This window comes from Podarcis raffonei, chromosome 13 (assembly GCF_027172205.1).
Source record: "Podarcis raffonei isolate rPodRaf1 chromosome 13, rPodRaf1.pri, whole genome shotgun sequence".
NCBI lineage: Eukaryota > Metazoa > Chordata > Lepidosauria > Squamata > Lacertidae > Podarcis > Podarcis raffonei.
This window is the reverse complement of record NC_070614.1, coordinates 49334037-49358155: the sequence shown is the minus strand read 5'-3', so window position 1 is coordinate 49358155 and position 24119 is coordinate 49334037. Positions and strand designations below refer to the sequence as shown.

General features: G+C 50.8%; 2 protein-coding genes across 2 annotated transcripts; one reads left to right on the top strand and one right to left on the bottom strand.

Moving 5' to 3' along the window:
* Positions 1-3608: 3608 nt before the first annotated feature.
* On the bottom strand, positions 3609-7376 carry LOC128400614 (interleukin-25-like). The gene is made up of 3 exons (XM_053362923.1): positions 7133-7376; positions 4776-5008; positions 3609-4083 (listed from the first exon to the last, which is right to left on the bottom strand). The coding sequence occupies exons 1-3, from the start codon at positions 7148-7150 to the stop codon at positions 3816-3818; spliced, it is 519 nt and encodes a 172-aa protein (XP_053218898.1). The 5' UTR covers positions 7151-7376; the 3' UTR covers positions 3609-3815.
* A 10767-nt stretch (positions 7377-18143) lies between these two features.
* On the top strand, positions 18144-22875 carry LOC128400613 (interleukin-25-like). The gene is made up of 3 exons (XM_053362921.1): positions 18144-18462; positions 20121-20362; positions 21643-22875. The coding sequence occupies exons 1-3, from the start codon at positions 18445-18447 to the stop codon at positions 21908-21910; spliced, it is 528 nt and encodes a 175-aa protein (XP_053218896.1). The 5' UTR covers positions 18144-18444; the 3' UTR covers positions 21911-22875.
* The last annotated feature ends 1244 nt before the right edge of the window (positions 22876-24119 follow it).

Here is a 24119-nt window from a genome sequence, read left to right as displayed (position 1 = left end):
CAGGGGAGGCGCCTCGGGCACTGGGGAAAGGGACTTGCGCTTTTCCGCCAGTAGGGGTCGCTGGATGAAGAGGGCAGGGCGCGTCCCGCTCTCTTGGAAAGGTTTCCTTGGGAGTTGCGAAAAATCAATGATGTCTTTAAGGTTCTCTGATTCAGAAAGCCAGGCGCAGTGGATCGGGGGCAAGGGCACAAATGGGGCAGGAGTGATCAAAAAGAATCACAGAGCTGTTGGAAGTCCCCCCCCAATCCAGCTGTCCCATCCGGGATTCGAACCTGCAACCCTGGTACTGTCAGCACTATGCTCTAACTAACTAGGCCATCCAGGCAAATGTAAGTGTTGGGAGCCATGGACTCAAAACGGTTGAAAGCCACTGCCTTACTGTTTTCTTTCTCCAGGATTCCCTTTGCTCTGATGTGTCATGGAGGTGTTCCTGGGTGGGGCAGAGGGTTTTTCTCCTGTCTCCCAGGGACACCCGTGTCACTTTGTTTCGGAAGGAAATCCCAGCCGGCTTTCCATGGCTACTGCAGGAGATTTGCATCTCACTCCGGGCAGGAAAATACCTGTGATAATACGCTGGGTAACCATGGCAAAGTAAACAGACTGGGAATCCCAAGAACGGAAATGCGAATTATGTGAATTATGGGGCACTGGGGGGTAGTGAGCTCTCCTTTTCCCTGGGCCCAAGCAGCCTCAGATTCCATCTTCCAAAATCTCAATCCCGGAAGACAAAGTTCCATCCAAGAATATGTACAGTAACCAACACAGGCAAGGCCTCTTTGAGCATGTGCAGAGTGTCACCACACCTATCACTGTGTAGCTACAACTCGCACACAAAGGAACAAAGTCCCAGGAAGGTTCCCACACCTTTTCTTGCCTGGAAAATGTTGGCACTAATACAGGGGAGTTTGGTGTCTGTAATACAGTATCCAGCTTATCATCTCTCTCATTGAAGCCGGATAAGCCACACAGACCTTGGGGGGTAGCATTGCCCAGTGGTTAGAGAGTGGGATACCATCTCCCGCCGCCCTTGCTGGACTTCTGACCCTGGATCTTGTGTGCAGCAGGAGGAAATGCAACAAGTGGTGCGTTCTCTTTCCTGTGTACTGTCTTGCATCACCTGTGATATTTCTGTCTGTTCGACAGCTGCTCCCTGCACCAGATTCTTGCCCCAAATGAAGCTGAGTGACATTGAAACGTGGCGAATTCACGGCCCAAGCTGGTTCTCTGTGCTCTTGGGTGGTGGCCAGTATGATGACATCACGCGGCAGGCACCCTGACATCATCGTTGCAGGTAGCAGCATGGATCCATTAAGCCTTGAGTATATTCCCAAAGGAAAAGAGCGTAACAGCTTCATTCGGGAATCATGCAAAAAAATCTAAGGCGGGAGCAGTCAGCACACTTTGGCAAGAGATGAAAGCGGAGGGAGAGGAAAAGATATTCCTTGGGATAAGTCTGGGACTCTCACGGAAAGGGAGAGTCAGAAGCAGAGGAGTAGGGGCCATCGACGTACAGTGGTACCTCAGGTTACATACGCTTCAGGTTACATATGCGTCAGGTTACAGACTCTGCTAACCCAGAAATAATGCTTCAGGTTAAGTACTTTGCTTCAGGATGAGAACAGAAATCGTGCTCTGGCAACGCAGCAGCAGCGGGAGGCCCCATTAGCTAAAGAGGTAAAGGTAAAGGTAAAGGTACCCCTGCCCGTTCGGGCCAGTCTTGCCAGACTCTGGGGTTGTGCGCTCATCTCACTCTATAGGCCGGGAGCCAGCGCTGTCCGCAGACACTTCCGGGTCACGTGGCCAGCGTGACAAGCTGCATCTGGCGAGCCAGCGCAGCACACGGAACGCCGTTTACCTTCCTGCCGGAGCGGTCCCTATTTATCTACTTGCACCCGGGGGTGCTTTCGAACTGCTAGGTTGGCAGGCGCTGGGACCGAACGACGGGAGCGCACCCCGCCGCGGGGATTCGAACCGCCGACCATGCGATTGGCAAGTCCTAGGCGCTGAGGTTTTACCCACAGCGCCACCTGCGTTCCCTAGCTAAAGTGGTGCTTCAGGTTAAATACAGTTTTAGGTTAAGTACGGACCTCCGGAACGAATAAAGTACTTAACCTGAGGTACCACTGTATCAGCCGCAAGGAATCACAGAATCGTAGAAGGGCTGAGTTGGAAGGGACCCAGTGGATCATCTAGCCCAGGGGTCCTCAAGCTACAGTCCGCGGGCTGCATCCGGCCCTCTAATGCAGCCTTTCTCAACCTGTGGGTCCCCAGATGTTGTTGAACTACAACTCCCATCACCCCTAGCTAGCAAGGCCAGAGCTCAGGGATTATGGGAGTTGTAGTCCAACAACATCTGGGGACTCAAAAGTTGAAAACCGCTGCTAACGGGTCTAGGTGTGTTTCCATCCTCCCTCCCCACACTGCGTAGAGGAGAGGAGGGAGAAGGAAAGGAAAGGAAGAAGCCGGTCAGCGACGTTACGGGCACCATCGCGAGGAGCCCTTCTCTACCATTTGGAGAAGGAAGAGAGGCAGCGGCGAGGCCTGAGATCAAAACACGCACCCGCGCTCACCCGCCCGTTCTTTCGCCTCAGAGGAGCACTTGGCTGGGCTTGTGGTGGCTGCACTCCCAGGGTGAGGGAGACTGGGGGCGCCTAGCCTAGCCTGTGCTGGGAGGGACGGCTCTTACTTTTACCTCAACCCAGGCTCCGTTCTCATTTCTCTCTCTTTTTTCCTCTCTCTCTCTCTCTCGTTCTCTCTGCAGCGGTTTATTAGTATTTTGCAAAGTAGCAAACCAGACGACTGAATATCGCGAGAAATCAAACAAGGTTATACTCAAGCATAGACAATTTTCTCCTCATTGACATTGTGAGGTATTTCCCCCTTCTTCATGCAGTTGAGAAAGACCAGGGGACGACACTTTGGTAATCTTGCATCACTTGCTACGACTAGCAGTGACAAATATGGAACCGGATATTGACCATCTCATTAGCCAAAAGCAGGCCCATACTTCCCATTGAAATACTTATAAGTTTATGTTGATTCAAATCGTTCTCCGTTTTAAATATTGTATTGTTTTTCCTGTTTTTTGTGCACCACAAATAAAATATGTGCAGTGTGCATAGGAATCCATTCATATTTTTTTCAAACTATAGTCCGGCCCCCAACAGTGTCGGAGGGACAGTGAACTGGCCCCCTGTTTAAAAAGTTTGAGGACCCTGATCTAGCCCAACCGCCCGCAAAGGGAGGCGGAGTCCTGTTTTCTCTGGATGAAGAAGGCAAGACACATTCTGCTGTCTTTGGAATGTTTTATTGAAAAATTTAAAATAAAAAAGGCAAGATGGTTAAGTTTCTTTGAGACAGCAGATAAGAGACAGCGGATTTTAGTGCAAGCGTACAAATAGTTGAGAAATGATCCTGGCCTATAAATGTGGGCATTGCTAGCTGTAGGGATGAGCAGAGGGTCACACACACAAGCCAGGATAGGGGAAGGCAAGGCTTATCAGGGAATATTCTTCTGTAACAAGTTGCTCCTGCAACAATTCATGCGTGAACATTTCCCCCGTTGCCATTTTGTTTGCCTCTCGCTACCTTTATTCTCTAATGTCACTTGAGGGAGCTTTTCCTTTTCACTGCAATTAATTCTGAAGTTAGAAATGAGCAAAGAGACAGTGAGGTTCTGGTGTACCCAGGTCCTGTGGGTGGACATGCGGGTGGCAGCCTGTGAGGGAAATGAACTCTGCACATGTTCAGAGGCTCCCTCCCTCTGAATCCCATCCACGGTTTTGCTCTGGGGATCCCCTTCCCGCTTCGAAGCCTCACTGTGTGGCCACACAGGTGCAGGCCACCGGCAAAGGATATTTCTGCGGCTCAAGGTAGAAGGACTTGTCGACATTCGCACAAGGCCTCCGATAGTAGACAGTCGTGTCGGCAAAGATTGGTACGGACTCCCCGTTTACCTCCTTCTGGACGAAGGTCTTTTCGGTGGCATTTTCCACAGGGTGCCTCAAGGAGACGCAGGAATTTTGGCAGATACACTGGGCTTTCCAGAGGAGTCGAGGGTAGCGGGAGTCCTGGATGTCTTCCCTGGGGGAGCAAGAGAAAGGACAGGTCTGTCTTTGAGCCATTTTAGACTGGATGGTGGTCTGATGGGGCAATGCACTGGGATGCTGGTTGCGGAGCGAAAGAGAAATATAATAATATAAAATATAAAATATAAAATATAAAATATAAAATATAAAATATAAAATATAATAATAAAAGTGTGGGATGAGGAGCTTTGGGGGACTAATGCTGGGTTAGATTAGCCTTCCCCAACACGGTGCCCTCCAGATATCTTGGAAAGGAACTCCAGTCACCCCTGAAACTGGTCTGACTGGAAGGGACGCTGAGGAGCAACCAGTCCCTGCGAGGCAGGAATATGCAGCTGTCCCATCCGGGGATCAAAGCTGCAACCTCGGCCCCCTCAGCACCCAGCTCTAACCAGCTGAGCCCTCTGGGAAATCTGGAGGGCATTGTTGGTGGTGCCTGGCAGGGCCAAAGGGATGCCTCTTTATTTCCAGTCGGTGGTGGAGCAATAAAACTGCAAGCACATTTGGAAAGCTAAGCAGGGTCCGGTATGGTTTCAAATTGGATGGGAGACCACACTTGGAGATGCCCGCATTGCAGGGGGCGGGGTGGACTAGAGGACCCTGGGGGTCCCTTCCGACTCTACGATTCTATGAAAATGGGACGGATGAGGAGGCAAAGGAATAAAAGGTATGATTCTTCTCTCTTACACATATCGCCAAGGGGAACTGGAGGCCATGTTCTTTACACCAGGAATCGAGCGGCAGTCGTCAGAGGAAGACACGGACCGGGAGGAACGGGCAGACTGGGTGGACTGGGAGGAATGGTCAGTGAGTTTCTTCACGACTTTATTGAGTGTCGTCTCTTCACAACAGTTTGAGGAGGACATGCATTGGAAGGCCTGGCTGGCCACAAACGTCGAGAGCAGGAAGCACATCGCAGCCTAGGAGAAGGAAGGAAGGAAGGAAGGAAGGAAGGAAGGAAGGAAGGAAGGGCGGGCAAGAGGGGGCAGCGGTCATAACAGGTCATGGCGAAGAGCCCAAACAGGACTGCACAAAACATTCATTTGCCATACAGAGAAATCTAGTAGCCCATTTTCCACCCCCTTTTCCTTGCAGCCTTCCGAAGTTGGAGTACAGTGGTACCTCGGGTTAAGAACTTACCGTATTTTTTGCTCTATAAGACTCACTTTTTCCCTCCTAAAAAGTAAGGGGAAATGTGTGTGCGTCTTATGGAGCGAATGCAGGCTGCGCAGCTATCACAGAAGCCAGAACAGCAAGAGGGATTGCTGCTTTCACTGCGCAGCGATCCCTCTTGCTGTTCTGGCTTCTGAGATTCAGAATATTTTTTTTCTTGTTTTCCTCCTCCAAAAACTAGGTGCGTCTTATGGTCTGGTGCGTCTTATAGAGCGAAAAATACGGTAATTTGTTCTGGAGGTCCGTTCTTAACCTGAAACTGTTCTTAACCTGAAGCACCACTTTAGCTAATGGGGCCTCCTGCTGCTGCTGCACCGCCAGAGCACGATTTCTGTTCTCATCCTGAAGCAAATTTCTTAACCCGAGGTAATATTTCTGGGTTAGCGGAGTCTGTAACCTGAAGCGTATGTAACCCGCGGTACCTGAGGTACCACTGTATTCTATTCCCAGAATAACGTGGGCAGGAATCTCTCCAAAAACCCGCCTGCAAAATTGGCAGAATCAAGTCGTTCCTGGACTGCGTCATTTCAACCATTTTTGTAAAATAAAATAATTTTAGACGCTTACTATATATGCTCTAATCATAAGTATATTACATAGTAAATGATATATTTTACATATAACAATGCAATATATCTATATAGGTATACAGATATTGATACACACGTAAAATTTAAGCTGTGTTTTATGTGCATTCCCCCCCCACACCACTTGGAGCTATTTGATGAAGCTGCTTGTCAATCTTGCTAAGTAAATCCGTGAGGAAACTTGGAATCCTCCCCGCCAGAGGGATGGAAGGAAGAAGAAAACAGCCGCAATATCCCTGCACATCAAAATCTAGCATACCAGGGACAAGGCTGCCTTAGTCCTATTTCCCTGACATGCTACTTTTTTTACATTTCAGGTGCTCACCCCTTAGTGGGGGGGGGGGTTCAGACTCACAGCCCAGCCATTCGCCCCCCAGTTGGAAATCTCACGTGCCAAAGTCAGGACAATGCTTGCCCTCCGGACAAAGTGGCCTTTGCTCTCCCCGCTCTTTTTCTAGGTCACCTCAATGAGCCAGGGAGCAACGTGGGGCAGCCCCACACAGGCGCTAGACCGAGTGAACTGAGAGTGGAAATTCATTCCCCTCTCCAAAATACAGGGATCAATATGGCTGCTGTGTCCCTAGTCCCCCCTCACGCCTACCAAGTTTCCAGACGGACAGAAGTTAAACAGATGAGGAGTCAATAAATAATATATAGAGCACAATGAATGAGCAAAAATCAGATTCCATTTAGATCGGGTGGGGGAGACCCAGTTCGTGTGGCTAGACTACAACACCCATCATCCCTGACCCCTGGTCCTGCTTCCTAGGGATGATGGGAGTTGTAGTCCAACAACAGTGCAGACCAAGGAAACACAAGACTGGGAGTCATCGCAGAAAGGAAACTTGAGAAAGGTGGACAAGATGATAAATCAAGGGGTTGCCCTCTGGATATATTTACAGCTACCACTCTCACCAGTCCCAGCCAGCTTGGCCAATGTAAGGAATGCTGGGGAGGCGGTGTTAAAAAAATTCCCCACACTCCACAAGATGTCCGAAGGCCACAGGCTGACGTGGCTTTGACAGGGGAATTGGGCGAAGTCGTGGCGGAGGAGGGAAGGCCCTTGGACAGGACCCTCCTTAGGTTCTTCTGAGAGAGGGTTGAAGGTTTTGAGGATGGGGGCTATACATCTGTTATTATGCTTGGAAGTCAGCAGCACAATTCCTAGCCCCCCAAACATCTCTGGGAACTAGCAGCAGAACCCAAAGGGCCTCCCCATGGACCCTGCTTCAGCCTTCCCCCTGCCCCTTCCCTCCATGTAAGGAGCAGGATTGGTGCCCTTACCAGCTGAGTCTTCTCCATGTCAGATCTCCGGGAGCAGGGCCTCGTGTCTGTAGACGGCTCAGGGAACTGCTGTCACTCTGAGCCTCGGGATCCCTATTTTATCGCCTGCAAGATTCCATTCATTTATTCCATGCAAATTTTGGAATAATAAAAAAAGGAACTTAGCGCCTGTTTCCTGAACGTGTAATCAATGTCTCTTTTGTTTACCTTATGCTGGATGGGTAATAGAAGGTGCCCCCCAGGATCAAGGAGGCATCAAGCCCAGTGCCATTACCACCTGAGAAAATTGAATTTTCCTTCCTTCCTTCCTTCCTTCCTTCCTTCCTTCCTTCCTTCCTTCCATCCTTCCAAGATGGGATTAACTTTTCAATAGGAGGACTTTCCCACCTATTCATAACTTGCTTTGACTTTTTACAGATTAAATCTTCTGGTCCAGACATTCGACCCACAAGCACCCAGGAGTTTGTGCCATGAACTAAACAAGGATGGAGAAATTCTCGCTTGGAGCATCATCTCTAGAATGAACGCACCTTGCAATTTCTCTGGGAAGATCAGAGGAGCCCTCTTGGACCAGGACCGATTGCCCAGCATCCGTCTGTTGTGCTCACGTCCTGTTTGCCTGCTTCCCTCTAGGGCATCTGATTGGCCAGTGTGAGAACAGGATGTTGGAGCAGGCAGGCCCTCAGCCTCATCCAGACGGACTCGTCTTATTGAACTCTGAATCCAGAGTCTTTCTCCTGAGAGCAGACACTACTCAAGAAAACCCAAGATGAGCCATGAGAGTGTGAGTTCTCCCCTGCCAGCTCCACTCTGCTAATTGGCATTCAGAGAAGATAGACTGCCCCTGACCATGGAGGTTCTCTCTGATGCTCCACAGCTTGCTGCAAGGCTCTCCCTCAAAGGGCTCTTGCACCAGCACTGAGCAATGGGGGCTGAGAACGTTTAATGCCCCCTCTCTTCTTGGAAGTACATGGAGTCATGGATGGGGAATAGCTTCATGGGGTCAAGAGCGAGCCAGCAATAGATCACAATGTGCTTGTTCCAGTTAACTCTTCATTAGCAAAACTATGTTCTGCAGAGGGGTGTCGGGCCTCGTGAGCACAGCGACTCCTCTCTGGCAGGTCTTGCCTCCATGAAGCAGCGCTGAGACTGAGGCTTCCTGTCTCCCCACAGCTGCCCCTCCTGTCCAGGGCTACCCCCTAGCAATCAGAGACTGCGCCAGCGTGAAGCCAACCTCTGCTCCGCCCTTTTCATGCCTCTACTGGCTCCAGGAGACCAGGTGGGGGGGGAGATTGTTGCAGCAGGAGGGGGAGACATCCAGGACTCTGTTCCAGTCTGACCCCTCTCTGCCTCTTGGCCTCCCTCCTCTCCTGCTTCAGCTTCTGCCACACTCTCCCCCCTCGCTAAACCCTGGTACCTCTTCTGTCCCTGACACCTCCCCCCCCCCACAGTCTTCTCCCTCCGACTGCTGATCCTCAGGCTCTGAGCCATCTTCCCTTGGGGGTCCCCCAGCTGGTTGCTCCCACCATTCCCCTGGGGCCAGAGAGTCCATGACAATGGGGCTGGCCCCCCACCTGGGCCAGGAGAAGGGTGCCCTGCAACCTGGAAATGTGTCCCTAGCCTTGACCTTTGCCCAGGCCCTCTGGGTCCCTGGCATCTCAGCTCCCAGGGGTGGCAGCACACCAGCCAGACCCCACGGCCTCCGGAAAGATCTAGATGCTGAGCTGCCCCCCGTCCACCTGCTTGGTCCAGAGTCCACCCCTGTCCTGGTTCTGGCAGAGAGCCCAGGCCGTGTGGTCAAGGTGTGGTCCTGGCGGAGGGATGTCCCCTCAGGCAAGCAGTTTGATGCGTGGGCAGCCATGTTGATCTTTGGCCTGGGCTCTCCTGGTGGTTATGAAAATTCGGAAAGCTATTTTGTTTTTCTAGGATTCCCTCCGCCAAAGGTGCTTCTCAGAAGGCTGCTGTCCCTTCCCTGAAAGATAAGGCAGCTGTCCCTGAGTCACTCAGTCAAATGAGGAGCTGCGGCAGGGAGGGTTGACCCCCGTGAGACACCGTCGCTGCACATCACCCCAAAGCAGCTACAATTGGGGGGTACCTTCTTTGTACACCACAGCTGAACCCCAGGACCTCCCTTTTCTGATCTTAAGGGCTCAGCGGCGACCCGTTTTTCCTCTGCCCTGAGTGAGGCTTTTCCTCTGCTGCCTTTCTCCTTTGCTCAACGCCACGAGAGGCTGCAAAACACAGGGGGACCTTCCTCAGTCAGGACAGGGCTACATTGCTCGTTGCATATTAAAATGCTGTCATGTTGGAAACGTATAGAAATATTAGTAAATTTCAGTGGCGTGCAGGAATCGTGAATGGCCTGGCAGCAACAGGACAGAGAGCGTGCAGACATCCAGGCCCTGCAGGGATGGTGTGCAATGTTGGAAACGCCCCCCGACACTTCTGGGGGCCAGCAAGTGGGGGGCACACAGGAGGGATGCAGGACAAGGGTTCAGCTATTCTGGAGGACCAGGAACGCCATCAGGGACACAGAACAACATCCCTGCCACGCGAGGTGAAAGCGTCTTGCAAAGAAAGCAGATCTGCTGGGAGAAACACGGCTAGAGGGATTTGGGGGTGGGGGGGTTAAGCCCCAGGAAGCGGAGAGGGCTGCTAAAAGGCAAAGCTGACTTTCAGGGGGAGGGCGGGTTGTCTGCCAATGACAACGATCTTGCTTCTTGCTCCGCTAATGCACAGAGCCATTTCCTTTGTTCCCTTGAGGTTCTGTACTTAGGCCATTTCCTCACCTGGAAGGTAGCCTGGCTATTCCGGGAATTGAACCTGTGCAGGATCCTGGAATTAGAAGGCGGTTCAGGCACACAGCCCTGCCCAAACTCACAATAATACATACTGCCCCCCCCGTCCAGTCCCCTGTCTCTCTTCTTCCTCCTCCTCACCACCCCATAATTCCTGTCTGTCCAGCCCTCATTCAAATTATGTCCTAGTCGAAGCTGGAGGAAAATATTTACGTTAACAACCACACGACCCATTTTTTGTGTCACCAAGGCATTTCTGCAGAAAGGGTGGATCAGGTGAGGGGAAGGCCTTTCCCCCAGGTACACCTACTGCCAGAGGTTTCCCTCCTGTCTCCCAGGGACACCTGCTTCACTTTGTTTCAGAGATAAATCCCAGCCGCCTTTCCATGGCTATTGTGGGAGATTTGCATCTCTGAGGTTTTGACCGGCAGGAAAATGCCTGCGATAATAAGATGGGTAACCATAGCAAAGTAAACAGAGTGGGAATCCCGAGAAGAGGGATATCAGGGATGGGTGGATCACGGGGAATGAAGCTGGGGGGGCAGTGATCCCTAATTTTCTTCGGGTTTAAGCAGCCTCAAGTCTCACCCCTCGGATCTCTCAGATCTCCGCCCTAGAATGTGTGCACCAATACCCGAGGTAAGGCCTCAATGGACATGTGCAGAGTGCCACCCCCTTCACTCATAACCCCCCCCACACAAATGTAGGTTTTTCCAGGAAGGATCTGATACCCTTCCTTACTTTGCATGCACAACCACTGATTCTGGAGAACCCAAATCAGCCCCTGGCTCAGTGGCACTGAGGTTTCCCAAAGATGTTGCCCATACCTCGAGGGTTAGAGAGCAGGGTACCACCTTTCCCCCTTTGCCAGGCTTCTGCAACTCGATCTGCTCAACAGCAGGCAGAAATCGAACACATAATTTGCTTTTTGACGCAGACAGGATGCCCAGAACAGCTGCCCTGCAGAAATATCGTAAGAAATGGTGTTCAGCAAGGCAGTGGCGGCCAAACACTTCACCTGTTGAATTTCTTCCTGCTCACAGTTGACTGGGGCACAAAGGCCTTGAACCGGGTTTGTGTGTGGAATGTGGTGCCATGCTCTCTTGCCACTAGGCCAGGCTATTCCTTTAGGGAGCCAGTGTGGTGTAGTGGTTAAGAGCAGTGGACTCGTAATCTGGTGAACTGGGTTCGCGTCTCCGCTCCTCCACATGCAGCTGCTGGGTGACCTTGGGCCAGTCACACTTCTCTGAAGTCTCTCAGCCCCACTCACCTCACAGAGTGTTTGTTGTGGGGGAGGAAGGGAAAGGAGAATGTTAGCCGCTTTGAGGCTCCTTAGGGTACTGATAAAGCGGGATATCAAATCCAAACTTTTCTTCTTCTTCTTAGGTATGTGCGGCATCTTCGGCTGTGGGAGCGCACACTTGGCATTGCCAAGCCTGGAGTTGTTTTCCAAAATTGGCGGTTATATTTGAAATGTAGGTACAGGTATGGAATCCTTCCTGGAGCTGCAGTCCCTTGTTTGTGGGTCGTGTGACAACTCAGTGCTGTGGGGTGTGTGTGTGTGAGTGGTTCACTGCACATGCTCTTGAAAACCCTGCCTGTGTCACAACTGTACATATTATAAGGATGGATATTTGACTTCGAAACAGATTCCTGTGGTGAGGTTTGGTAGGTCAAACCAGGGGCTGTTGAGACCCAGAGAAAATGAGAACATACCTTCTAAGTGCCCCCCCCAAAAAAACGGGACACCTTGTTTTTTCGTGCCACATCTCGGTGGGGAAGATTGTTTCTGTGGGTTCAAGTATGGAGGCTCATCTCAGATTCCCAATTGGCCAGAATTTACTCAGGGATGCATTATAGGACAGCCCAAGAGTCTGTGAGACAAACACTATAGGCAAACACATGTCATCTTACGGCTCATTCACGCCCCTCTGCTGTGCCCTAAGGAAAAGCGCTCTTCAGCACTCAATCAGAGCAAATTGTAATTTGGGTTTTGTCCGAATTGATGTTTGCTCCGATTTAGCACTAAAGAATGGATTTTCCCCAGGAAAGGAGAGGGGCAAGGGCGAAAGCAGAAGTGTAGACGAGCCCTTAGCTGTTCAGCTTCTACCCAAAATCATGGAGCGGTGGCAGGGACTGGCTGCAGAACCCCCAGGGGAAGGCAGATCCAGGGGGCTGATGGTGTTGGGATGACGATGAGTGGCCAGAGGGTGAAGAGAGAGCAGACTGGGAGGAAGAGGTAACAGGGTTTCGTGAGCAGGAAGAGTCGGTGGCAGAAAGCAGTCCAGAGAGAGGAGATGAGGCTGGAGAGGAGCAAGGCCCAAAAGGCAGAGATGCTGAAGGAACCAGGGCGACCAGCTCCCCTCCCTCCTGGTCTCCCAGAACCAGGAGAGGCATGAAGAGGGCAAAGCAGAGCCAGACCCCTTGAAGGAGTCTCAGATTGCTTGGGAAGGACTCAGGAGAAGAGGAGGGAAGGCGGAGACTTTTGGCCCTTGCAACTGCATCATTGGGGCAAGATCTACTGGGAACAGAAGCTGAGCTCACCAGGCCTGGCCTCCTGAGCTGTTTATTTCTTTGAATAAAGAGTTAATTTCACTAACACCATGTGTGTTATCCCTGACCTGCTTCTGGCACCCAAACACCCCAGCACCTCACCATCTCTCCGCCGGCCACAACCCATGAGGTACAACTTGCTCAACCTGTTTTTTACTACAGCTTCATGTATGCGACAACAGCCGCGAGAGTTTTGATAGCACAAGGATGGAAGACTGAAGAAACCCCAACTAAAGAATCATGGCAAGAAAAATTGATGGACTATGCAGAACTGGCAAGACTGACATACAAGCTATGGGACAAGGATAACTGTGACTTTAAGGATGAATGGGAACCCTTTACAAAGTATTTGAAGACGCAACAAAGCGAACTGGACTCCTTGGCTGGTTTTGAATAAACATTCACAAACCTTTTATTGATAATTATCAGCTAAATAGTTTGAGGATCTATACAACTGTGTAACATGCAGAAAACAGCATTTTTAGAGAAATCAAAGACTGGAACTGAGGGAAGTCGGGGGTGGGTGGGCCCGGGGGAGAGAGGAAAAATGGGGGAAAATAAGGATGATATGTTTTTGGATAAAATATTTTGTTTTGTTGTTGTTGTTTAGTTGTTTAGTCGTGTCCGACTCTTTGTGAGCCCATGGACCAGAGCACGCCAGGCACTCCTGTTTTCCACTGCCTCCCACACATAGCTGTCAACTTACAGATTTGAAAATAAGGGGCCAGCAGCCTTGAAAATAAGGGACCAGCAGGCAAAATAAGGGACCTGCAGCCTCACCTCTGCCACGCACTCCACTCTTCCTGTCCTCCTGCAGTCTCGTCAAACTCATGCTGGTGGCTTCGAGAACACTGTCCAAACAACTTTGTAACCAGAGGTTCAACTGAATAGAATCTGAATCACATGCACCACAAGGCCTATGCAGCCTCAACTTAAGATGGCTCTCCGGCCTGGCTTTGCACTGCAAAGTTTGCAGCAGCACGTGCAACAAAATGGCGTCCAGCATTCAAAACCCCCCTCAGCTTGCATTAACTAGCCACACACAAGGCATGCAAGCTCCACCCCCCAGTCATTCTTAGACTTCTTATTGGGTGAGCAACACAGCCAAGCAACACAGTTGGAGCCTCCCTCCTCCCTGGCCGGCAGGGAGGGAGGGAGAGGAGCTGCTTCCTTTGAAATTTAAGGGACATCATTTAAGGGACATCCATCAATAAGGGACAGCAGCGGGACATGGCGCTGGAATAAGGGACTGTTCCTTCAAATAAGGGACACTTGACAGCTATGCTCCCGCAGTTTGGTCAAACTCATGCTGGTAGCTTCGAGAACACTGTCCCACCATCTCGTCCTCCGTCGTCCCCTTCTCCTTGTACCCTCCATCTTTCCCAACATCAGGGTCTTTTCCAGGGAGTCTTCTCTTCTCATGAGGTGACCAAAGTCTTGGAGCCTCAGCTTCAGGATCTGTCCTTCCAGTGAGCACTCAGGGCTGATTTCCTTCAGAACGGATAGGGTTGATCTTCTTGCAGTCCATGGGACTCTCAAGAGTCTCCTCCAGCACTATATTTTGTTTTAATTTTGAATAAAAAAGTAATCTAAAAACAAACAAACCAAAAAACCCTGTTTTTTATTGTACGTGTCTGGACTCTCCTTGAACCTTAATTGGAGTCCTTTCCCACCAACGCTGGTCAGTTCTTACCAGCCTTGTGTTCGGGTCCCATTCCTGCCTACGTGACACAGTCCTCACTCGCCATTAATGGCCTAAAGGTGATTCCACCTTAACTCTGGGAGGGGCCTTTGGCCGAGGGAATCCCGGAAAAAGGAAACAGCGTGCAGGATTTCCATAACCACAAGGAACCCCTTTCCCAAAAATCAATGTGAAAATGAGGAGCACTACGCCCACCCCTGACCGCCACCCACCGGCACCGATGTTCCTGGGATCCCCACTGCTTACTTCGCCATGGTTACCCAGCGTATTATCAACCAACCGCACAGGTATTTTCCTGCCCAGCTCAACTACAGAGTGAGATGCAAATCGGCGGCAGTAGCCGTGGAAAGCTGGCTGGGATTTCTCTCCGAAACAAAGCAATCGGACGTGTCCCTGGGAGACAGGAGGGAAGCCTCCATCAGGGGGGGTTAAGGGGAGGAAAAGTTTCTTCCCCGAAAAGCTCGCTCCACCCTTTCTCCAGAAACACCTTGGCGAGGCAGAAGAAAATGGGAAGGACAATTGTTCAGCAGCAGCTTTCCGACGACGACCTAATTTGACTGCGGATTGAACCCCAGAGATGGACGGATAAGGATTACGTGGCGTTGGTGAGGAGCGACAGGGTTGAAAAAAATTCTTGCTCCTATCCTCACACCCGCCATAGAAATATTATATAACCTGATGTTGGCTTTGACCGGAAATATAATGCGCACAAATGCATCCACGAGTATACAATCTGGATAATGTCAGAAATGTGGTGATTGTTGACATTTACCAGTGTTTAGACTGTTGCATATGCATGTGTGTGTGTGCGCGTGTGCCCCTGCATATCATCCAAGTGTCCCTATTTTCCAGAGTCAGTCCAAGATTTACAGAAGCCATCCCAGTTTCCAGTTTGATCCCAGTACATCCCGCTTTTCCTTCGGACGTCGCTATTTTCATTGGATAAATGTTGCAGGGTATGGAGTTAAGCAACCAGCGAGCCAAGGAAATCAGTAACCATACAACCTTTAGAAGACAACTGAAGGCAGCTCTGTATAGGGGAGTTTCTTTAATGTTTAATGTTTTATTAGGTTTTTATTTTTTTACATACATTTTTTCAAAGCCGCCCAGAGTGGCTGGAACTATTATTCCATATTGGAATAGGACATCCCTATTTTCATCAGAGAAATGTTGGAGGTTATGTTCCTGTGCATGGTACCCTCATTTGGAAATACCCATCCTAGCCTGTTTCAAGGGGTTCCAAAACTAGGAAAGCAGGCAACCACTGAGCTTATTGTAGACTCCTTTTGTGAAGACCAAGGAACGCTGGCTCTCCACTCAACTACAAGACTCTTCCAGCATTCTGCATTTTCTCACCCCATCCTTCACCATCAGCAAGCTCTGCTTATGCAAGTCACGTTGCAGAGGAGCCTGCGAGCGCAGAAAAGTTGGCAACCCTATTTTGCTCAAGGACCAAACTCCACCGCTCAGCCCTTTCCATATATGTGGTGACGCCGGAGGTCTCACTTCTGGGGAGCATTAGCAGAGCAGGAAGCAAAATCATTTTCGCTGGCAGAGTCCCCCCCCCCAAAGCGAGCTTTGCCTTTTAGCAGCCCTCTCCGCTTCCGGGGGCTTAACCCCCCCACCCCCAATTCGCTCTAGCCGTGTTTCTCCCAGCAGATCTGCTTCCTTTGCAAGATGCTTTCGCCCTTGCATGGCAGAGATGTTGTTCTGTGTCCCTGATGGCGTTCCTGGTCCTCCAGAATAGCTGAACCCTTCTCCTGCATCCCTCCTGTGTGCCCCCCACTTGCTGGGCCCCAGAAGTGTTGGGGGATCATTTCCAAACATTGCACACCATCCCTGCAGGGCCTGGATGTCTGCACGCTCTCTGTCCTTCTGCTGCTGCCAGGCCATTCACGATTCCTGCACGCCACTGAAATTCACTAATATTTCTATACGTTTCAACATGACAGCATTTTAATATGCAACAAGCGATGTAGCCCTGTCCTGACTGAGGAAGGTCCCCCTGTGTTTTGCAGCCTCTCGTGGCGTTGAGCAAAGGAGAAAGGCAGCAGAGGAAAAGCCTCACTCAGGGCAGAGGAAAAACGGGTCGCCGCTGAGCCCTTGAGATCAGAAAAGGGAGGTCCTGGGGTTCAGCTGTGGTATACAAAGATGGAACCCCCCGATTGTAGCCGCTTTGGGGTGATGTGCAGCGACGGTGTCTCACGGGGGTCAACCCTCCCTGCCGCAGCTCCTCATTTGACTGAGTGACTCAGGGAAGCCGCCTTATCTTTCAGGGAAGGGCCAGCAGCCTTCTGAGAAGCACCTTTGGCGGAGGGAATCCTAGAAAAACAAAATAGCTTTCCGAATTTTCATAACCACCAAGAGAGCCCAGGCCAAAGATCAACATGGCTGCCCACGCATCAAACTGCTTGCCTGAGGGGACATCCCTCCGCCAGGACCACACCTTGACCACACGGCCTGGGCTCTCTGCCAGAACCAGGACGGGGGTGGACTCTGGACCAAGCAGGTGGACGGGGGGCAGCTCAGCTCCTGAGCTCAGCATCTAGATCTTTCCGGAGGCCGTGGGGTCTGGCTGGTGTGCTGCCACCCCTGGGAGCTGAGATGCCAGGGACCCAGAGTGCCTGGGCAAAGGTCAAGGCTAGGGACACATTTCCAGGTTGCAGGGCCCCCTCCTCCTGGCCCAGGTGGGGGGCCACCCCCATTGTCATGGACTCTCTGGCCCCAGAGGAATGGTGGGAGCAACCAGCTGGGGGACCCCCAAGGGAAGATGGCTCAGAGCCTGAGGATCAGCAGTCGGAGGGAGAAGACTGTGGGGGGGGGAGGTGTCAGGGACAGAAGAGGTACCAGGGTTTAGCGAGGGGGGAGAGTGTGGCAGAAGCTGAAGCAGGAGAGGAGGGAGGCCAAGAGGCAGAGAGGGGTCAGACTGGAACAGAGTCCTGGATGTCTCCCCCTCCTGCTGCAACAATCTCCCCCCCACCTGGTCTCCTGGAGCCAGTAGAGGCATGAAAAGGGCGGAGCAGAGGTTGGCTTCACACTGGCGCAGTCTCTGATTGCTAGGGGGTAGCCCTGGACAGGAGGGGCAGCTGTGGGGAGGCAGGAGCCCTCAGTCTCAGCGCTGCTTCATGGAGGCAAGACCTGCCAGAGAGGAGTCGCTGTGCTCACGAGGCCTGACACCCCTCTGCAGAACATAGTTTTGCTAATGAAGAGTTAACTGGAACAAGCACATTGTGATCCATTGCTGGCTCGCTCTTGACCCCATGAAGCTATTCCCTATCCATGACTCCATGTACTTCCAAGAAGAGAGGGGGCATTAAACGTTCTCAGCCCCCATTGCTCAATGCTGGTGCAACAGCCCTTTGAGGGAGAGCCTTGCAGCAAGCTGTGGAGCACCAGAGAGAACCTCCATGGTCAGGGGCAGTCTATCTTCTCTGAACGCCAATTAGCAGAGTGGAGCTGGCAGGGGAGAACTCACACTCTCATGGCTCATCTTGGGTTTTCTTGAGTAGTGTCCACTCTCAGGGGAAAGACTCTGGATTCAGAGTTCAATAAGACGAGTCCGTCTGGATGAGGCCGAGGGCCTGCCTGCTCCATCATCCTGTTCTCACACTGGCCAATCAGATGCCCCAGAGGGAAGCAGGCAAACAGGACGTGAGCACAACAGACGGACGCTGGCCAACCGGTCCTGGTCCAAGAGGGCTCCTCTGATCTTCTCAGAGAAATTGCAAGGTGCGTTCATTCTAGAGATGATGCTCCAAGCGAGAATTTCTCCATCCTTATTGAGTTCATGGCACAAACTCTTGGGTGCTTGTGGGTCAAATGTCTGGACCAGAAGATTTAATCTGTAAAAAGTCAAAGCAAGTTATGAATAGGTGGGAAAGTCCTCCTATTGAAAAGTTAATCCAATCTTGGAAGGATGGAAGGAAGGAAAGAAGGAAGGAAGGAAGGAAGGAAGGAAGGAAGGAAGGAAGGAAGGAAGGCAAATTCAATTTTCTCAGGTGGTAATATCGCACTGGGCTTGATGCCTCCTTGATCCTGGGGGGCACCTTCTATTACCCATGCAGCATAAGGTAAACAAAAGAGACATTGATTACACGTTCAGGAAACAGGCGCTAAGTTCCTTTTTTTATTATTCCAAAATTTGCATGGAATAAATGAATGGAATCTTGCAGGCGATAAAATAGGGATCCCGAGGCTCAGAGTGACAGCAGTTCCCTGAGCCGTCTACAGACACGAGGTCCTGCTCCCGCAGATCTGACATGGAGAAGACTCAGCTGGTAAGGGCACCAATCCTGCTCCTTACACGGAGGGAAGGGGCAGGGGGAAGGCTGAAGCAGGGTCCATGGGGAGGCCCTTTGGGTTCTGCTGTTGTTCCCAGAGATGTTTGGGGGGCTAGGAATTGTGCTCTTGACTTCCAACAGATGTATAGCCCCCATCCTCAAAACCTTCAACCCTCTCTCAGAAGAACCTAAGGAGGGTCCTGTCCAAGGTCCTTCCCTCCTCCGCCACGACTTCGCCCAATTCCCCTGTCAAAGCCATGTCAGCCTGTGGCCTTCGGACATCTTGTGGAGTGTGGGGAATTTTTTTAACACCACCTCCCCAGCATTCCTTACATTGGCCAAGCTGGCTGGGACTGGTGAGAGTGGTAGCTGTAAATATATCCAGAGGGCAACCCCTTGATTTATCATCTTGTCCACCTTTCTCAAGTTTCCTTTCTGCGATGACTCCCAGTCTTGTGTTTCCTTGGTCTGCACTGTTGTTGGACTACAACTCCCATCATCCCTAGGAAGCAGGACCAGGGGTCAGGGATGATGGGTGTTGTAGTCTAGCCACACGAACTGGGTCTCCCCCACCCGATCTAAATGGAATCTGATTTTTGCTCATTCGTTGTGCTCTATATATTATTCATTGACTCCTCATCTGTTTAATTTCTGTCCGTCTGGAAACTTGGTAGGCGTGAGGTGGGACTAGGGACACAGCAGCCATATTGATCCCTGTATTTTGGAGAGGGGAATGAATTTCCACTCTCAGTTCACTCGGTCTAGCGCCTGTGTGGGGCTGCCCCACGTTGCTCCCTGGCTCATTGAGGTGACCTAGAAAAAGAGCGGGGAGAGCAAAGGCCACTTTGTCCGGAGGGCAAGCATTGTCCTGACTTTGGCACGTGAGATTTCCAACTGGGGGGCGAATGGCTGGGCTGTGAGTCTGAACCCCCCCCCCACTAAGGGGTGAGCACCTGAAATGTAAAAAAAGTAGCATGTCAGGGAAATAGGACTAAGGCAGCCTTGTCCCTTATATGCTAGATTTTGATGTGAAAGCTGCGTCTGTTGTCTTCTTCCTTCCATCCCTCTCAGGGGAGGATTCCAAGTTTCCTCACGGATTTACTTAGCAAGATTGACAAGCAGCTTCATCAAAGAGTTCCAAGTGGTGTGGGGGGGGGAATGCACATAAAACACAGCTTAAATTTTAAATGTGTATCAATATCTGTATAGATATATTGCATTGTTATATATAAAATATATCATTTACTATATAATATACTTATATCAGAGCATGGATATAATCATAGATATCGGATCATATATATAGAATGCATTTAAAATTATTTTATTTTACAAAAATGTATACCACCCTGTCAGCAGGTTGAAATGACACAGTCCAGGAAAGACTCTACCACTTGATTCTGCCCATTTGGCAGGCAGGTTTTTGGAGAGATCCCTGCCCACGTTATTCTGGGAATAGAATACTCCAACTTTGGAAGGCTGTGAGGAAAAGGGAGTGGGAAATGGGCTGCTAGATTTCTCTGTAAGGCAAATGAATGTTTTGAGCAGTCCCATTTGGGCTGTTCCACCAGGACCAGTTGTGACCCCTGCCCTCTCTTGCCCTTCCTTCCTTCCTTCCTTCCTTCCTTCCTTCCTTCCTTCCTTCCTTCCTCTAGGCTGCGATGTGCTTCCTGCTCTCGACGTTTGTGGCCAGCCAGGCCTTCCAATGCATGTCCTCCTCCAACTGTTGTGAAGAGACGACACTCAATAAAGTCGTGAAGAAACTCACTGACCATTCCTCCCAGTCCACCCAGTCTGCCCGTTCCTCCCGATCCTCCCGGTCCGTGTCTTCCTCTGACAACTGCCGCTCGATTCCTGGTGTAAAGAACATGGCCTCCAGTTCTCCTTGGCGATATGTGTAAGAGAGAAGAATCATACCTTTTATTCCTCTGCCCCCTCATCCATCCCATTTTCATAGAATCGTAGAGTCGGAAGGGACCCCCAGGGTCCTCTAGTCCACCCCGCCCCCTGCAATGCAGGCATCTCCAAGTGTGGTCTCCCATCCAATTTGAAACCATACCGGACCCTGCTTAGCTTTCCAAATGTGCTCGCACTTTTATTGCTGCACCACCGACTGGAAATAAAGAGGCATCCCTTTGGCCCTGCCAGGCACCGCCACCAATGCCCTCCAGATTTCCCAGAGAGCTCAGCTAGTTATAGCTGGGTGCTGAGGGGGCCGAGGTTGCAGCTTCAATCCCTGAAGGGGACAGCTGCATATTCCTGCCTCGCAGGGACTGGTTGCTCCTCAGCGTCCCTTCCAGTCAGACCAGTTTCAGGGGTGACTGGAGTTCCTTTCCAAGATATCTGGAGGGCACCAGGTTCTGGACATAGCTGTCAACTTACAGATTTGAAAATAAGGGGCCAGCAGCCAAAATAAGGGACCTGCAGCCTCACCTCTGCCACGCACTCCACTCTTCCTGTCCTCCTGCAGTCTCGTCAAACTCATGCTGGGTAGCTTCGAGAACACTGTCCAAACAACTTTGTAACCAGAGGTTCAACTGAACAGAATCTGAACCACATGCACCACAAGGCCTATGCAGCCTCAACTTAAGATGGCTCCCCGGCCTGGCTTTGCACTGCAAAGTTTGGAGCAGCACGTGCAACAAAATGGCGTCCAGCATTCAAAACCCCCCTCAGCTTGCATTAACTAGCCACACACAAGGCATGCAAGCTCCACCCCCCCCCAGTCGTTCTTAGACTTCTTATTGGGTGAGCAACACAGCCAAGCAACACAGTTGGAGCCTCCCTCCGCCCTGGCCGGCAGGGAGGGAGGGAGAGGAGCTGCTTCCTTTGAAATTTAAGGGACATCATTTAAGGGACATTTAAGGGACATCCATCAATAAGGGACAGCAGCGGGACATGGCGCTGGAATAAGGGACTGTTCCTTCAAATAAGGGACACTTGACAGCTACGGTTCTGGAAGGCTAATCTAACCCAGCATCAGTCCCCCAAAGCTCCTCATCCCACACATTTTATCTTTTATCTTTTATCTTCTTTTATTTTTTATCTTTTATCATCTTTTATCTTTTAATTTATCCTTTGCTCCGCAACCAGCATCCCAGTGCATTCCCCCATCAGACCACCATCCAGTCCAAAATGGCTCAAAGACAGACCTATCCTTTCTCTTGCCTCCCCCAGGGAAGACATCCAGGACTCCCGCTACCCTCGACTCCTCTGGAAAGCCCAGTGTATCTGCCAAAATTCCTGCGTCTCCTTGAGGCAGCCTGTGGAAAATGCCACCGAAAAGACCTTCGTCCAGAAGGAGGGAAACGGGGTGTCCATCCCAATCTTTGCCGACACGACTGTCTACTATCGGAAGCCTTGTGCGAATGTCGACAAGTCCTTCTACCTTGAGCCGCAGAAATATCCTTTGCCGGTGGCCTGCACCTGTGTGGCCACACAGTGAGGCTTCGAAGCGGGAAGGGGATCCCCAGAGCAAAACCGTGGCTGGGATTCAGAGGGAGGGAGCCTCTGAACATGTGCAGAGTTCATTTCCCTCACAGGCTGCCACCCGCATGTCCACCCACAGGACCTGGGTACACCAGAACCTCACTGTCTCTTTGCTCATTTCTAACTTCAGAATTAATTGCTGTGAAAAGGAAAAAGCTCCCTCAACTGACCGGTTGAACTCGGATTCAAATCTTTGGCTTCCCCCAAACGTCGCTGAGGACCAGCTGGAACAGCATCAATAAGGAACAGGGATCGGGGATGGCGTTTCTGGTGCTGTTGCAGAATCCCGGCCCCCTCTGGGCCCTTGGGGGGGGCTGTCAGGACAGCATATCCTAGAGATGGGCTGGCTTTGTAGTGTAGACCATGCAGGGAGAAAGAGAAAGGGCTTGTTCTAACACATTCAGATCTATCAATTGGGGGATATCGGATTCTATTGCAGATCAACCCGGATTAAGTAAATCCTTCTCTCTCTCTTACTGTAGTTTGCCCACTCTGCCAAAAGTCAGGAGTCAACTTTTTCTCCTGCAAACGCTCCTCTGCCTTCTAACGTGTGCTTAGCTGCGAATTTTCTGTTCGACGTAGAGGAGCATTCGCAAGGGAAAAAAGTTGGCCACCCACTAAATATCGCTACATCTGGCCAGATACTTCTAAAGACATAGGAGCAGGGTCCACAGAAAAAGTTGGCAACTCTAAGTGACATTAGAGAATAAAGGTAGCGAGAGGCAAACAAAATCGCAACGGGGGAAATGTTCACGCATGAATTGTTGCAGGAGCAACTTGTTACAGAAGAATATCCCCTGATTAGCCTTGCCATCCCCTATCCTGGCTTGTGTGTGTGACCCTCTGCTCATCCCCATAGCTAGCAATGCCCACATTTATAGGCCAGGATCATTTCTCAAATATTTGTACACTTGCACTAAAATCCGCTGGCCATCTTGCCTTATTTTAAAAAAAAAATTAATAAAACATTCTAACAACAGCAGAATGTGTCTTGCCTTTTTAATCGAGAGAAAACAGGACTCCTTCTTTCTTTACGGGCGGTTGGGCTAGATGATCCACTGGGTCCCTTCCAACTCAGCCCTTCTACGATTCTGTGATTCCCTGCGGCTGATACGTCCATGGCCCCCACCCCTCTGCTGCTGTCTCTCCCTTTTCGTGAGAATCCCAGACTTATCCCGAGGAATATATTTTCCTCTCCCTCCGCTTTCATCTCTTCCCAAAGTGTGCTAACTGCTCCCGCCTTAGATTTTGTGCATGATTCCTGAATGAAGCTGTTACGCTACTTTTCCTTTGGGAATATACTTAAGGCTTAATGGATCCACACTGCTACCTGCAACGATGATGTCAGGGTGCCTGCCGCGTGATGTCATCATACTGGCCACCACCCAAGAGCACAGAGAACCAGCTTGTGCCATGAATTTGCCACGTTTCAATGTCACTCAGCTTTGTTTGGGGCAAGAATCTGGTGCAGGGAGCAGCTGTCGAACAGACAGAAATATCACAGGTGACGCAAGACGGTACACAGGAAAGAGAACGCACCACCTGTTGCATTTCCTCCTGCTGCACACAAGATCCAGGGTCAGAAGTCCAGCAAGGGTGGCGGGAGATGGTGTCCTGCTCTCTAACCACTGGGCGATGCTACCCCCCAAGGTCTGTGTGGCTTATCTGGCTTCAATGAGAGAGATGGTGAGTTGGATATTACAGACACCAAACTCCTCCGTATTAGTGCCAACATTTTCCAGGCAAGAAAAGGTGTGAGAACCTTCCTGGGACTTCCTTCCTTTGTGTGTGAGTTGTAGCTACACAGTGATAGGGGTGGTAGCACTCTGCACATGCTCAAAGAAGCCTTGCCTGTGTTGGCTACTGTACAAATTCTTGGATGGAACTTTCCAGGATTGAGATTTTTGAAGGTGGAATCAGAGCCTGCTTGGGCCCAGGGAAAAGGAGAGCTCACTACCCCCCAGTGCCCCATAATTCACATCCATAGCATTTTCGTTCTTGGGATTCCCACTCTGTTTACTTTGCCATGGTTACCCAGCGTATTATTGCAGGTATTTTCCTGCCCGTCTAAACCGCGGAGTGAGATGCAAATCTCCTGCAGTAGCCATGGAAAGCCGGCTGGGATTTCCTTCCGAAACAAAGTGACACGGGTGTCCCTGGGAGAC